General features: G+C 35.6%; 1 protein-coding gene across 5 annotated transcripts in view; it reads left to right on the forward strand.

The window, feature by feature from the left end:
• The first annotated feature begins 2,182 nt into the window (after positions 1 to 2,182).
• smoc1 (SPARC related modular calcium binding 1) overlaps positions 2,183 to 17,158 on the forward strand; it is a 272,407-nt gene continuing 257,431 nt past the window's right edge. For all 5 annotated transcript variants that reach the window (XM_055862443.1, XM_055862442.1, XM_055862444.1 and 2 more), the window contains exon 1: positions 2,183 to 2,658. In XM_055862443.1, the coding sequence (XP_055718418.1) occupies positions 2,551 to 2,658 (108 nt within the window). In that variant the 5' untranslated portion in view covers positions 2,183 to 2,550. The remainder of the gene's footprint in view (positions 2,659 to 17,158) is intronic.

The following is a 17,158-nucleotide window of genomic DNA, read 5'->3' on the forward strand; positions in this document are numbered from 1 at the left end:
TGTGTGTGTGTGTGTGTGTGTGTGTGTGTGTGTGTGTGTGTGTGTGTGTCTCTGTGTGTGTCTCTGTGTGTGTCTCTGTGTGTGTCTCTGTGTGTGTGTCTCTCTGTGTGTGTGTGTGTGCTCTGTGTGTGTGTGTGTGTGTGTGTGTGCTCTGTGTGTGTGTGTTCCTCTCTCTCTGTGTGTCTGTGTTCCTCTTTGTGTGTGTCTCTGTGTGTTTGTCTCTGTGTGTGTGTGTGTGTGTGTGTGTGTCTCTGTGTGTATGTGTTCCTCTCTCTGTGTGTGTGTTCCTCTGTGTGTGTTCTTCTGTGTGTGTGTCTCTGTGTGTTTGTGTCTCTGTGTGTGTGTCTCTGTGTATGTGTGTGCTCTGTGTGTGTGTGTTCATCTCTGTGTGTGTGCGTTCCTCTGTGTGTTCATCTCTGTGTGTGTGTGTGTGTGTGTTCCTCTGTGTGTGTGTTCCTCTGTGTGTGTGTGTGTGTACCTCTGTGTGTGTAGCTCTGTGTGTGTGTGTTCCTCTGTGTGTGTGTGTTCCTCTGTGTGTGTGTTCCTCTCTGTGTGTAGCTCTGTGTGTGTGTGTTCCTCTGTGTGTGTGCGTTCCTCTGTGTGTTCATCTCTGTGTGTGTGTGTGTGTTCCTCTGTGTGTGTGCTCTGTGTGTGTGTTCCTCTGTGTGTGTGTGTTCCTCTGTGTTTGTAGCTCTGTGTGTGTGTGTTCCTCTGTGTGTGTGCATTCCTCTGTGTGTTCATCTCTGTGTGTGTGTGTGTGTTCCTCTCTGTGTGTAGCTCTGTGTGTGTGTTCCTCTGTGTGTGTGTGTTCCTCTGTGTGTATGTTCCTCTGTGTTTGTGTGTGTGTGTGTGTTTATGTGTGTGTGTGTGTGACTGTGAGGAGTGTTGACTAAACACTTGCACCGATCACTCTGCTTCTACCAGGCTAGTCACTAAAAACACACGTCAATTTCGGACGTTTGAAAAGATCCCGAGGACGTCAATATATGCTGTCCTCGAGCGATCACAAAAATAATTCAAAATCAGTGGCACAGCACTGGACTCCAACTCACAACACTCTTTTTAGACGACTGGGCCACAGACACTCACAATGATCAAGCAAGCAGGGAGATTACTTGATGATACTAAATGGAAACAGTGCATTTTGTTTGAATATTTAGTTTTATGCTTTCCCCAAACCATAGCCATAACCTTATCCCCTCTGAATTAATACCTAAACTTAACCCCTTGAGTTGTTTCTGTTTTAACCCTGCAACCACGTAGAATTATTGGGTCAAAAATCGACTTTCATCCATTTATGTCAAATCCCGAAGTGAAACTATGAGATCAGGTTGGCTGCTTCACTCACTCTGAATCACACTGTCTCTTTTTTTCTCATTCTCTCTCTCTCTCTCTCTCTCTCTCTCTCTCTCTCTCTCTCTCTCTCTCTCTCTCTCTCTCTCTCTCTCTCACTCATTCTCTCTCTCTCTCTCTCTCTCTCTCTCTCACTCATTCTCTCTCTCTCTCTCTCACTCATTCTCTCTCTCTCTCTCTCTCTCTCTCTCACTCATTCTCTCTCTCTCTCTCTCTCTCTCTCTCTTTCTCTCTTTCTCTCTCTCTCTCTTTCTATTTCACTTTATCTCTCTCTTCAATCTTCCCTTATGATAATCTACAATCTTTGAATATATATTTTTATTTGGGGGTCTTTCTTTAGCCACATATGGTTGTAGAAACGAGTGTGTGCACGCATTTTAGTGTCTGTAATTCGATGCTCTGTTTACCATTTGCATGCACACTGACGTCACACAGCGGTTCAGTCGATCCCGCATGCTGCTTTTAGACAGAGCTCAATCCAGGAGAGAAGAGGGGGAAATAAAGAGGTGAATTATGAGAAATGACTTGAAGAACAAGAAGAGGATATAGAGAGCTGATTGTGTCCTATCAGCCCCCCCCCCCCCCCCACACAAATAATTAAAATTAAGGGGGGGGAAAAAGTACAACAACAGATAAAAACAGGTTGAGATAAACAAATAAAAAAGTTGGCCTGTCCTGTCTGTCTGTCTGTCGGTCTGTCTGTCTCTTAGGGCCGTTTGTACTGGTGGGTGTGAGAAATTAGTCGTCTATTAAAGGGGGCGGAGTCTCCTTCCCTGTTCGCAGCTGTTATTGGATCTACAAAGTGTCAGTCAATGCCGCTATCCCCCACCCCCTGTTTATAAAGTCAGCTACAGTTGATGCAGCGAACGGTACTTTAACCTGTAGCCTACAAATCAGGATGATCAGCTGGTCAGCACGCTGTGGATCAAATCTGTCACTATGGTGACCGTCAGCGCATAAAAGTCCAGTCTACCGGTGGCACTATGTGAATATACTGTACATTCTCTCAGCATCTTGACTAAGCAACTAAAGGAACTGTGGAGGAGAGGGGATTTTTTTGCGAAGCTCTTTCTACCATTTGGAACTTTTTTGGTTGGTGAAACGTGTTTTAGGCATCAGTCCCAGTTGACTGATAGTTTAAAGAAGAACGAACTAATTTACACAAACTCACCCATTTACGGTCAACTGCGACAGTCAATGATGTTCATCCGAAGCTTCGTTTTTGTAACTTTTTGTCATTATTTCGTTCTTCTGTTGATGTGTCATCTCCCTCGGGCGTCCGCTCAGAAGTCCACTGGTCCACGGGTGAGTTGCAAGTCTAACTTGTTGGCAATGTTTTTAGTTATTGTTGCAGTTTTTTTGCAAGTGACATTAACCCTATCAAAACATCCGTCCTTTATCTAAAATATTCCGTGTTGAATGATAGTGCTGGCTTTAAGTGTGTAGCCAAGGCAACTCTTTCCATTTTATAAATTGAATATCAAAAGTGACCCGGCGAATTAACTGGAAGCTTTTAGTGGTCCCCAAATAGTTTTTTCTTTGTCAAAATATGTTGACAGCGTAGCATGTAAATGATGACTGACTTGTAAAAAATAGGCATTTCTTTGTTGCCATATGTGATTTTGCTACACATTCCTCTTTGATTTAGTGGATACGTTCTCACAGGTGTCTGTCTACGGGTCAAGTTAGAGTAGCCGCTTGGCTTTGCTTGTCTCAGGGCGATCATAGGGGGGAGGTTAGGCAAGGTAGGATATCGGGACGTTAGAGAGAGGTAATAGACGAGATGACATGGTGATGGATTGAGCCATGCTGTAGGTTAGTTAGTTTAGTAATAATCATACTCTGTAGTTAGTTTAGTAATAATCATACTCTGTAGTTAGTTTAGTAATAATCATACTCTGTAGTTAGTTTAGTAATAATCATACTCTGTAGTTAGTTTAGTAATAATCATACTCTGTAGTTAGTTTAGTAATAATCATACTCTGTAGTTAGTTTAGTAGTATCATACTCTGTAGTTAGTTTAGTACTATCATACTCTGTAGTTAGTTTAGTATCATACTCTGTAGTTAGTTTAGTAGTATTATACTCTGTAGTTAGTTTAGTAGTATTATACTCTATAGGTAGTTTAGTAATAATCATACTCTGTAGTTAGTTTAGTGATGTCATACTCTGTAGTTAGTTTAGTAGTATCATACTCTGTAGTTAGTTTAGTATCATACTCTGTAGTTAGTTTAGTGATGTCATACTCTGTAGTTAGTTTAGTAGTATTATACTCTGTAGTTAGTTTAGTAGTATTATACTCTATAGGTAGTTTAGTAATAATCATACTCTGTAGTTAGTTTAGTGATGTCATACTCTGTAGTTAGTTTAGTAGTATCATACTCTGTAGTTAGTTTAGTAGTATTATACTCTATAGGTAGTTTAGTAATAATCCTACGCTGTAGTTAGTTTAGTGGGACCTGTAGTAGTATCATACTCTGTAGTTAGTTTGGTAGGATCCGACTGTGTAGTTAGTTTAATGATCTCATACTCTGTAGTTAGTTTAGTAATAATCATACTCTGTAGTTAGTTAGTAGTATCATACTCTGTAGTTAGTTTAGTAGCATCATACTCTGTAGTTAGTTTCAGTGATGTCATACTCTGTAGTTAGTTTAGTAGTATCATACTCTGTAGTTAGTTTAGTAGTATTATACTCTGTAGGTAGTTTAATGGGACATGTAGTAGTATCATACTCCGTAGTTAGTTTAGTAGGATCATACTCTGTAGTTAGTTTAGTAATAATCCTACTCTGTAGTTAGTTTAGTATCATACTCTGTAGTTAGTTTAGTAGTATTATACTCTGTAGTTAGTTTAGTATCATACTCTGTAGGTAGTTTGGTAATAATCCTACTTTGTAGTTAGTTTAGTAGTATTATACTCTGTAGTTAGTCTAGTAATAATCCTACTCTGTAGGTAGTTTAGTAGTATTATACTCTGTAGTTAGTTTAGTGGGACCTGTAGTAGTATCATACTCTGTAGTTAGTTTAGTGGGACCTGTAGTAGTATCATACTCTGTAGTTAGTTTAGTAGTATCATACTCTGTAGTTAGTTTAGTAGTATCATACTCTGTAGTTAGTTTAGTGGGACCTGTAGTAGTATCATTCTCTGTAGTTAGTTTAGTAATAATCCTACTCTGTAGTTAGTTTAGTGGGACCTGTAGTAGTATTATACTCTGTAGTTAGTTTAGTAATAATCCTACTCTGTAGTTAGTTTAGTAGTATTATACTCTGTAGTTAGTTTAGTAATAATCCTACTCTGTAGTTAGTTTAGTAATAATCCTACTCTGTAGTTAGTTTAGTAGTATTATACTCTGTAGTTAGTTTAGTAGTATCATTCTCTGTAGTTAGTTTAGTAATAATCCTACTCTGTAGTTAGTTTAGTAATAATCCTACTCTGTAGTTAGTTTAGTAGTATCATACTCTGTAGTTAGTTTAGTAGTATCATACTCTGTAGTTAGTTTAGTAGCATCATACTCTGTAGTTAGTTTAGTAATAATCCTACTGTGTAGTTAGTTTAGTAGGATCATACTCTGTAGTTAGTTTAGTAGTATTATACTCTGTAGTTAGTTTAGTAGTATTATACTCTGTAGTTAGTTTAGTAGTATTATACTCTGTAGTTAGTTTAGTAGTATTATACTCTGTAGTTAGTTTAGTAGTATCATACTCTGTAGTTAGTTTAGTAGTATCATACTCTGTAGTTAGTTTAGTAGTATCATACTCTGTAGTTAGTTTAGTAGTATAATACTCTGTAGTTAGTTTAGTGGGACCTGTAGTAGTATCATACTCTGTAGTTAGTTTAGTAATAATCCTATTCTGTAGTTAGTTTAGTGGGACCTGTAGTAGTATCATACTCTGTAGTTAGTTTAGTAATAATCCTACTCTGTAGTTAGTTTAGTGGGACCTGTAGTAGTATCATTCTCTGTAGTTAATTTAGTAATAATCCTACTCTGTAGTTAGTTTAGTGGGACCTGGAGTAGTATCATTCTCTGTAGTTAGTTTAGTAATAATTCTACTCTGTAGTTAGTTAGTGGGACCTGTAGTAGTATCATTCTCTGTAGTTAGTTTAGTAGTATCATTCTCTGTAGTTAGTTTAGTATCATACTCTGTAGTTAGTTTAGTAATAATCCTACTCTGTAGTTAGTTAGTGGGACCTGTAGTAGTATCATTCTCTGTAGTTAGTTTAGTAGTATCATTCTCTGTAGTTAGTTTAGTATCATTCTCTGTAGTTAGTTTAGTATCATACTCTGTAGTTAGTTTAGTAGTATCATACTCTGTAGTTAGTTTAGTAGGATCATACTTTGTAGTTAGTTTAGTAGTATCATACTCTGTAGTTAGTTTAGTAGGATCATACTCTGTAGTTAGTTTAGTGGGACCTGTAGTAGTATCCTACTCTGTAGTTAGTTTAGTAATAATCCTACTCTGTAGTTAGTTTAGTAGTTTCATACTCTGTAGTTAGTTTAGTAGTATCATACTCTGTAGTTAGTTTAGTAGTATCATACTCTGTAGTTAGTTTAGTAGGATCATACTCTGTAGTTAGTTTAGTATCATACTCTGTAGTTAGTTTAGTAATCATCCTACTCTGTAGTTAGTTTAGTAGTATCATACTCTGTAGTTAGTTTAGTGGGACCTGTAGTAGTATCATACTCTGTAGTTGGTTTAGTAATCATCCTACTCTGTAGTTAGTTTAGTAGTATCATACTCTGTAGTTAGTTTAGTGGGACCTGTAGTAGTATCATACTCTGTAGTTAGTTTAATGGGACCTGTAGTAGTATCATACTCTGTAGTTAGTTTAGTAGTATCATACTCTGTAGTTAGTTTAGTAATATTATACTCTGTAGTTAGTTTAGTAGGATCATACTCTGTAGTTAGTTTAGTAATAATACTACTCTGTAGTTAGTTTAGTAGTATCATACTCTGTAGTTAGTTTAATGGGACCTGTAGTAGTATCATACTCTGTAGTTAGTTTAATGGGACCTGTAGTAGTATCATACTCTGTAGTTAGTTTAGTAATATTATACTCTGTAGTTAGTTTAGTAGGATCATACTCTGTAGTTAGTTTAGTAATAATACTACTCTGTAGTTAGTTTAGTAGTATCATACTCTGTAGTTAGTTTAGTGGGACCTGTAGTAGTATCATACTCTGTAGTTAGTTTAGTAGTATCATACTCTGTAGTTAGTTTAGTGGGACCTGTAGTAGTATCCTACTCTGTAGTTAGTTTAGTGAGACCTGTAGTAGTATCATACTCTGTAGTTAGTTTAGTAATAATCCTACTCTGTAGTTAGTTTAGTAATATCATACTCTGTAGTTAGTTTAATGGGACCTGTAGTAGGATCATACTGTGTAGTTAGTTTAGTAGTATTATACTCTGTAGTTAGTTTAGTAATAATCCTACTGTGTAGTTAGTTTAGTAATAATCCTACTCTGTAGTTAGTTTAGTGAGACCTGTAGTAGTATCATACTCTGTAGTTAGTTTAGTAATAATCCTACTCTGTAGTTAGTTTAGTGAGACCTGTAGTAGTATCATACTCTGTAGTTAGTTTAGTAATAATCCTACTCTGTAGTTAGTTTAGTGAGACCTGTAGTAGTATTATACTCTGTAGTTAGTTTAGTAGTATTATACTCTGTAGTTAGTTTAGCGGGACCTGTAGTAGTTTCATACTCTGTAGTTAGTTTAGTCGTATCATACTCTGTAGTTAGTTTAGTAGTATCATACTCTGTGGGTAGTTTAGTAATAATCCTACTGTGTAGTTAGTTTAGTAATATCATACTCTGTAGTTAGTTTAGTGGGACCTGTAGTAGTATCCTACTCTGTAGTTAGTTTAGTGAGACCTGTAGTAGTATCATACTCTGTAGTTAGTTTAGTAATAATCATACTCTGTAGTTAGTTTAGTAATATCATACTCTGTAGTTAGTTTAATGGGACCTGTAGTAGGATCATACTGTGTAGTTAGTTTAGTAGTATTATACTCTGTAGTTAGTTTAGTAATAATCCTACTGTGTAGGTTGTTTAGTAATAATCCTACTCTGTAGTTAGTTTAGTGAGACCTGTAGTAGTATCATACTCTGTAGTTAGTTTAGTAATAATCCTACTCTGTAGTTAGTTTAGTGAGACCTGTAGTAGTATCATACTCTGTAGTTAGTTTAGTAATAATCCTACTCTGTAGTTAGTTTAGTGAGACCTGTAGTAGTATTATACTCTGTAGTTAGTTTAGTAGTATTATACTCTGTAGTTAGTTTAGCGGGACCTGTAGTAGTTTCATACTCTGTAGTTAGTTTAGTAGTATCATACTCTGTGGGTAGTTTAGTAATAATCCTACTGTGTAGTTAGTTTAGTAATAATCCTACTCTGTAGTTAGTTTAGCGGGACCTGTAGTTGTATCATACTCTGTAGTTAGTTTAGTAATAATCCTACTCTGTAGTTAGTTTAGTGCGACATGTAGTAGTATCATACTCTGTAGTTAGTTTAGTAGTATCATACTCTGTAGTTAGTTTAGTAGTATTATACTCTGTAGTTAGTTTAGTAATAATCCTACTGTGTAGTTAGTTTAGTAATAATCCTACTCTGTAGTTAGTTTAGTGGGACCTGTAGTAGTATCATACTCTGTAGTTAGTTTAGTAATTATCATACTCTGTAGTTAGTTTAGTAATGTCATACCCTGTAGTTAGTTTAGTAGTATCATACTCTGTAGTTAGTTTAGTAATCATCCTATTGTGTAGTTAGTTTAGTGGGATCTGTAGTAGTATCATACTCTGTAGTTAGTTTAGTAATTATACTACTGTGTAGTTAGTTTAGCGGGACCTGTAGTAGTATCATACTCTGTAGTTCGTTTAGTAATAATCATACTCTGTAGTTAGTTTAGTATCATACTCTGTAGTTAGTTTAGTCGTATCATACTCTGTAGTTAGTTTAGTAATAATCCTAATTTGTAGTTAGTTTAATGGGACCTGTAGTAGTATCATACTATGTAGGTAGTTTAGTAATAATCCGACTATGTAGTTAGTTTAGTAGTATCATACTCTGTAGTTAGTTTAGCGGGACCTGTAGTAGTATCATACTCTGTAGTTAGTTTAGTAATAATCCTACTCTGTAGTTAGTTTGGTAGGATCCGACTATGTAGTTAGTTTAGTAGTATCATACTCTGTAGTTAGTTTAGCGGGACCTGTAGTAGTATCATACTCTGTAGTTAGTTTAGTAATAATCCTACTCTGTAGTTAGTTTAGTGGGACCTGTAGTAGTATCATACTCTGTAGTTAGTTTAGTAATATCATACTCTGTAGTTAGTTTAGTGGGACCTGTAGTAGGATCATACTCTGTAGTTAGTTTAGCGGGACCTGTAGTCGTATCATACTCTGTAGTTAGTTTAGTAATATCATACTCTGTAGTTAGTTTAGTGGGACCTGTAGTAGGATCATACTCTGTAGTTAGTTTAGCGGGACCTGTAGTAGTATCATACTCTGTAGTTAGTTTAGCGGGACCTGTAGTCGTATCATACTCTGTAGTTAGTTTAGTAATAATCCTACTGTGTAGTTAGTTTAGTGGGACCTGTAGTAGTATCATACTCTGTAGTTAGTTTAGTAGTATCATACTCTGTAGTTAGTTTACTATCATACTCTGTAGTTAGTTTGGTAATGTCATACTCTGTAGTTAGTTTAGTAATAATTCTACTGTGTAGTTAGTTTAGCGGGACCTGTAGTAGTATCATACTCTGTAGTTAGTTTAGTAATAATCCTTCTCTGTAGTTAGTTTAGTATCATACTCTGTAGTTAGTTTAGTAATAATCCTACTCTGTAGTTAGTTTAGTATCATACTCTGTAGTTAGTTTAGTAATAATCCTACTGTGTTGTTAGTTTAGTAGTATTATACTCTGTAGTTAGTTTAGCGGGACCTGTAGTAGTATCATACTCTGTAGTTAGTTCAGTAATAATCCTACTCTGTAGTTAGTTTAGTGCGACATGTAGTAGTATCATACTCTGTAGTTAGTTTAGTAGGATCATACTCTGTAGTTAGTTTAGTAGTATTATACTCTGTAGTTAGTTTAATGGGACCTGTAGTAGTATCATACTCTGTAGTTAGTTTAGTAATAATCCTACTGTGTAGTTAGTTTAGTGATGTCATACTCTGTAGTTAGTTCAGTAGGATCATACTCAGTAGTTAGTTTAGTAATAATCCTACTCTGTAGTTAGTTTAGTAATATCATACTCTGTAGTTAGTTTAATGGGACCTGTAGTAGTATCATACTCTGTAGTTAGTTTAGTAATAATCCTACTCTGTAGTTAGTTTAGCGGGACCTGTAGTAGTATCATACTCTGTAGTTAGTTTAGTAATAATCCTACTGTGTAGTTAGTTTAGTGGGACCTGTAGTAGTATCGTACTCTGTAGTTAGTTTAGTAGTATCATACTCTGTAGTTAGTTTAGTATCATACTCTGTAGTTAGTTTAGTAATGTCATACTCTGTAGTTAGTTTAGTAGTATCATACTCTGTAGTTAGTTTAGTAGTGTCATACTCTGTAGTTAGTTTAGTAGTATCATACTCTGTAGTTAGTTTAGTAATAATCATACTCTGTAGTTAGTTTAGTAGTATTATACTCTGTAGTTAGTTTAGTAGTATCATACTCTGTAGTTAGTTTAGTAGTATTATACTCTGTAGTTAGTTTAGTAATAATCATACTCTGTAGTTAGTTTAGTAGTATCATACTCTGTAGTTAGTTTAGTAGTATTATACTCTGTAGTTAGTTTAGTAGTATTATACTCTGTAGTTAGTTTAGTAATAATCATACCCTGTAGTTAGTTTAGCAGTATCATACTCTGTAGTTAGTTTAGTAGTATTATACTCTGTAGTTAGTTTAGTAGTATCATACTCTGTAGTTGGTTTAGTAATAATCATACTCTGTAGTTAGTTTAGTAGTATTATACTCTGTGGTTAGTTTAGTGATGTCATACTCTGTAGTTAGTTTAGTAATAATCATACTCTGTAGTTAGTTTAGTATCATACTCTGTAGTTAGTTTAGTCGTATCATACTCTGTAGTTAGTTTAGTAATAATCCTACTTTGTAGTTAGTTTAATGGGACCTGTAGTAGTATCATACTCTGTAGTTAGTTTAGCGGGACCTGTAGTAGTATCATACTCTGTAGTTAGTTTAGTAATAATCCTACTCTGTAGTTAGTTTGGTAGGATCCGACTATGTAGTTAGTTTAGTAGTATCATACTCTGTAGTTAGTTTAGCGGGACCTGTAGTAGTATCATACTCTGTAGTTAGTTTAGTAATAATCCTACTCTGTAGTTAGTTTAGTGGGACCTGTAGTAGTATCATACTCTGTAGTTAGTTTAGTAATAATCCTACTCTGTAGTTAGTTTAGTAGTATTATACTCTGTAGTTAGTTTAGTAATAATCCTACTCTGTAGTTAGTTTAGTGGGACCTGTAGTAGTATCATACTCTGTAGTTAGTTTAGTAATAATCCTACTCTGTAGTTAGTTTAGTAGTATTATACTCTGTAGTTAGTTTAGCGGGACCTGTAGTAGTATCATACTCTGTAGTTAGTTTAGTAATAATCCTACTCTGTAGTTAGTTTAGTGGGACCTGTAGTAGTATCATACTCTGTAGTTAGTTTAGCGGGACCTGTAGTAGTATCATACTCTGTAGTTAGTTTAGTAATAATCCTACTCTGTAGTTAGTTTGGTAGGATCCGACTATGTAGTTAGTTTAGTAGTATCATACTCTGTAGTTAGTTTAGCGGGACCTGTAGTAGTATCATACTCTGTAGTTAGTTTAGTAATAATCCTACTCTGTAGTTAGTTTAGTGGGACCTGTAGTAGTATCATACTCTGTAGTTAGTTTAGTAGTATCATACTCTGTAGTTGGTTTAATGGGACCTGTAGTAGTATCATACTCTGTAGTTAGTTTATTAGGATCCGACTGTGTAGTTAGTTTAATGATGTCATACTCTGTAGTTAGTTTAGTGGGACCTGTAGTAGTATCATACTCTGTAGTTAGTTTAGTAGTATCATACTCTGTAGTTAGTTTAGTATCATACTCTGTAGTTAGTTTAGTAATGTCTTACTCTGTAGTTATTTTAGTAGTATTTTACTCTGTAGTTAGTTTAGCGGGACCTGTAGTAGTATCATACTCTGTAGTTAGTTTAGTAATAATCCTACTCTGTAGTTAGTTTAGTGCGACATGTAGTAGTATCATACTCTGTAGTTAGTTTAGTAATAATCCTACTGTGTAGTTAGTTTAGTAGTATTATACTCTGTAGTTAGTTTAGCGGGACATGTAGTAGTATCATACTCTGTAGTTAGTTTAGTAATAATCCTACTCTGTAGTTAGTTTAGTGCGACATGTAGTAGTATCATACTCTGTAGTTAGTTTAGTAATAATCCTACTGTGTAGTTAGTTTAGTAGTATCATCCTCTGTAGTTAGTTTAGTGGGACCTATAGTAGTATCATACTCTGTAGTTAGTTTAGTAGGATCATACTCTGTAGTTAGTTTAGTGCGACATGTAGTAGTATCATACTCTGTAGTTAGTTTAGTAGTATCATACTCTGTAGTTAGTTTAGTAGTATTATACTCTGTAGTTAGTTTAGTAGTATCATACTCTGTAGTTTGTTTAGTAGTATTATACTCTGTAGCTAGTTTAGTAATAATCCTACTGTGTAGTTAGTTTAGTAGTATTATACTCTGTAGTTAGTTTAGTAGTATTATACTCTGTAGTTAGTTTAGTAGTATCATACTCTGTAGTTAGTTTAATGGGACCTGTAGTAGTATCATACTCTGTAGTTAGTTTAGTAATAATCCTACTCTGTAGTTAGTTTAGTAGTATCATACTCTGTAGTTAGTTTAGTAATCATCCTACTGTGTAGTTAGTTTAGTAATCATCCTACTGTGTAGTTAGTTTAGTAGTATCATACTCTGTAGTTAGTTTAGTAATAATCCTACTGTGTAGTTAGTTTAGTAATATCATACTCTGTAGTTAGTTTAGTAATCATCCTACTGTGTAGTTAGTTTAGTAGTATCATACTCTGTAGTTAGTTTAGTAATAATCCTACTGTGTAGTTAGTTTAGTATTATCATACTCTGTAGTTAGTTTAGTAGTATCATACTCTGTAGTTAGTTTAGTAATCATCCTACTGTGTAGTTAGTTTAGTAGTATCATACTCTGTAGTTAGTTTAGTGGGACCTGTAGTAGTATCATACTCTGTAGTTAGTTTAGTAATTATCCTACTGTGTAGTTAGTTTAGTGGGACCTGTAGTAGTATCATACTCTGTAGTTAGTTTAGTAGTATTATACTCTGTAGTTAGTTTAGTAATAATCATACTCTGTAGTTAGTTTAGTATCATACTCTGTAGTTAGTTTAGTAGTATCATACTCTGTAGTTAGTTTAGTCGTATCATACTCTGTAGTTAGTTTAGTCGTATCATACTCTGTAGTTAGTTTAGTAATAATCCTACTTTGTAGTTGGTTTAGTAGTATCATACTCTTTAGTTAGTTTAGCGGGACCTGTAGTAGTATCATACTATGTAGGTAGTTTAGTAATAATCCGACTATGTAGTTGGTTTAGTAGTATCATACTCTGTAGTTAGTTTAGCGGGACCTCTAGTAGTATCATACTCTGTAGTTAGTTTAGTAATAATCCTACTCTGTAGTTAGTTTGGTAGGATCCGACTATGTAGTTAGTTTAGTAGTATCATACTCTGTAGTTAGTTTAGCGGGACCTGTAGTAGTATCATACTCTGTAGTTAGTTTATTAGTATCCGACTATGTAGTTAGTTTAGCAGTATCATACTCTGTAGTTAGTTTAGCGGGACCTGTAGTAGTATCATACTCTGTAGTTAGTTTGGTAGGATCCGACTATGTAGTTAGTTTAGTAGTATCATACTCTGTAGTTAGTTTAGTGGGACCTGTAGTAGTATCATACTCTGTAGTTAGTTTAGTAATAATCCTACTCTGTAGTTAGTTTAGTGGGACCTGTAGTAGTATCATACTCTGTAGTTAGTTTAGTAATAATCCTACTCTGTAGTTAGTTTAATGGAACCTGTAGTAGTATCATACTCTGTAGTTAGTTTAGTAATAATCCTACTCTGTAGTTAGTTTGGTAGGATCCGACTGTGTAGTTAGTTTAATGATCTCATACTCTGTAGTTAGTTTAGTAGTATCATACTCTGTAGTTAGTTAGTAGTATCATACTCTGTAGTTAGTTTGTAGTATCATACTCTGTAGTTAGTTTAGTAATAATCATACTCTGTAGTTAGTTTAGTAGTGTCATACTCTGTAGTTAGTTAGTAGTATCATACTCTGTAGTTAGTTTAGTAATAATCATACTCTGTAGTTAGTTAGTACTATCATACTCTGTAGTTAGTTTAGTAGTATCATACTCTGTAGTTAGTTTAGTAGTATTATACTCTGTAGTTAGTTTAGTATCATACTCTGTAGTTAGTTTAGTAGTTTCATACTCTGTAGTTAGTTTAGTGGGACCTGTAGTAGTATCATACTCTGTAGTTAGTTTAGTAGTATCATACTCTTTAGTTAGTTTAGCGGGACCTGTAGTAGTATCATACTATGTAGGTAGTTTAGTAATAATCCGACTATGTAGTTGGTTTAGTAGTATCATACTCTTTAGTTAGTTTAGCGGGACCTGTAGTAGTATCATACTATGTAGGTAGTTTAGTAATAATCCGACTATGTAGTTGGTTTAGTAGTATCATACTCTGTAGTTAGTTTAGCGGGACCTCTAGTAGTATCATACTCTGTAGTTAGTTTAGTAATAATCCTACTCTGTAGTTAGTTTGGTAGGATCCGACTATGTAGTTAGTTGAGTAGTATCATACTCTGTAGTTAGTTTAGCGGGACCTGTAGTAGTATCATACTCTGTAGTTAGTTTAGTAGTATCCGACTATGTAGTTAGTTTAGCAGTATCATACTCTGTAGTTAGTTTAGCGGGACCTGTAGTAGTATCATACTCTGTAGTTAGTTTGGTAGGATCCGACTATGTAGTTAGTTTAGTAGTATCATACTCTGTAGTTAGTTTAGTGGGACCTGTAGTAGTATCATACTCTGTAGTTAGTTTAGTAATAATCCTACTCTGTAGTTAGTTTAGTGGGACCTGTAGTAGTATCATACTCTGTAGTTAGTTTAGTAATAATCCTACTCTGTAGTTAGTTTAGTGGGACCTGTAGTAGTATCATACTCTGTAGTTAGTTTAGTAATAATCCTACTCTGTAGTTAGTTTAGTGGGACCTGTAGTAGTATCATACTCTGTAGTTAGTTTAGTAATAATCCTACTCTGTAGTTAGTTTAGTGGGACCTGTAGTAGTATCATACTCTGTAGTTAGTTTAATGGAACCTGTAGTAGTATCATACTCTGTAGTTAGTTTAGTAGTATTATACTCTGTAGTTAGTTTAGTAATAATCCTACTCTGTAGTTAGTTTGGTAGGATCCGACTGTGTAGTTAGTTTAATGATCTCATACTCTGTAGTTAGTTTAGTAGTATCATACTCTGTAGTTAGTTAGTAGTATCATACTCTGTAGTTAGTTTGTAGTATCATACTCTGTAGTTAGTTTAGTAATAATCATACTCTGTAGTTAGTTTAGTAGTGTCATACTCTGTAGTTAGTTAGTAGTATCATACTCTGTAGTTAGTTTAGTAATAATCATACTCTGTAGTTAGTTAGTACTATCATACTCTGTAGTTAGTTTAGTAGTATCATACTCTGTAGTTAGTTTAGTAGTATTATACTCTGTAGTTAGTTTAGTATCATACTCTGTAGTTAGTTTAGTAGTTTCATACTCTGTAGTTAGTTTAGTGGGACCTGTAGTAGTATCATACTCTGTAGTTAGTTTAGTAGTATCATACTATGTAGGTAGTTTAATGGGAAATGTAATGTTAGGATCTTCATACTCATCACTACATCTGGATGTCATTTATAGATAGAATAAAACACCTATTGGGTTATATCAGTCTATGACATTTTTATATAATAACGACAGAACTGCATTGCATTGCTGTGATTATTATTATTTGACCATGCTGGTCATCTATGAACATTTGAACATCTTGGCCATGTTCTGTTATAATCTCCACCTGGCACAGCCAGAAGAGGACTGGCCACCCCTCATAGCCTGGTTCCTCTCTAGGGTTCTTCTTAGGTTTTGGCCTTTCTAGGGAGTTTTTCCTAGCCACCGTGCTTCTACACCTGCATTGCTTGCTGTTTGGGGTTTTAGGCTGGGTTTCTGTACAGCACTTTGAGATATCAGCTGATGTAAGAAGGGCTTTATAAATAAATTTGATTGATTGATTGTTATATTGGTAGTGGACATATTGGTTGATATTGTATTTTGGTCTTCTTGCAAAATGACCTATAGAGTGTAGATGTGGGTTCAGTGGGTTGTCTGTGGAGTGGTGTTTTGTGTAGATGTGGGTTCAGTGAATTTGAAGCGTAATGGTGTTTTGTGTGTGACTCAGTGATGAGCAGACAGAGTGTCTCTTTCTCTCTCTCCCTCACTGTTTGGATTCCCCCTTATCTGTGTAGAACCATTTGTAACTCTCAAGGGTGATTCTCTGTATGCTACCTCTCAAGAGCTCTCTGTCTCTGTCTTTCTGTCTCTCTGTCTCTCTCTCTCTGTCTCTCTCTCTCTTTGTCTCCCCCCTTTCTCTCTATCTACTACCCTCCCCCCTCTCTCTCTTTCTCCCTCTTTACTACCCTCCCCCCTCTCTCTCTTTCTCTCTCTCTCTACTACCCTCCCCCCTCTCTTTCTTTCTCTCTCTCTACTACCCTCCCTTCTCTCTCTCTCTCTACTACTCTCTCTCTGTCTCTGTCTCTGTCTCTGTCTCTCTCTCTCTCTCTCTCTCTCTCTCTCTCTCTCTCTTTCATAAGTGGCCATCATGCTGGCTAGTCAAACTGAGAAACAAGGATCATGAGAAGGGGAGGAGAGAGAGGAGAAGAACGGCGTTGAAGCTACAGATGAGTTCGGTCTTAGAACGGCTGCCATGTTATCCCCTTTATATTCTAAATGTCGGCGATGTAACAATACGACAGTTCCCTCTGAAGTGACCCGCTGTAAACCAATCAAAACGGAGCAGCGAATATAAGATGTTTTTAGTGTTCAGGATAATGTGTGTGAAAGCCTGTACTGTTTTGTGGCGACAACATATTGCATATCTGCTTTAAATTGGACATCTTCATATTTATTTTTTATTTTTTTAAACGAGCAGAAATAAATGGCACGACACGGAAACAACGGCTGTGGAGGAGAAAATGGTGCTCTCGGAACATTCAGACAGAAACCGCATTGGCCCAACTCTCTATAAAGATGACTGGGTCAGGGTTGGCGAGGGTTAGATGTGTTCAGACAGAGGCTGTTATATTTGTAGTCAGAAGGGTGGAGGAATAGAGAATGACTCAGGCACCCTATCCCCTATACAGACGCTGGTCAAATGTAGTGCACTGTAGGGAATAGGGGTCCATAGATCCTTCATCCTCTGAGTCGTCTTAGACACTCAACCAATTTAATGTGTTACAGTCTTTAAAGCAGAAGCCTGAATGTAATGACATACAGACACTGGCACTAATGCCGTAAAAGAAAAACACTGATGTTTTTTAATGATTTTATTTGCCACAGTGATTGGTCAGCTGTTGCCAGTCAGAGTTTACATCCTGTTACAGAGCTACAGTATCAATCCCAAGTACTGTATTTAACTCCATTTTACTGTATATCACTACTCTTGACTGTATATCACTCCATATTACTGTATATCACTCCATATTA

Source organism: Salvelinus fontinalis, chromosome 15 (genome assembly GCF_029448725.1).
Source record: "Salvelinus fontinalis isolate EN_2023a chromosome 15, ASM2944872v1, whole genome shotgun sequence".
NCBI lineage: Eukaryota > Metazoa > Chordata > Actinopteri > Salmoniformes > Salmonidae > Salvelinus > Salvelinus fontinalis.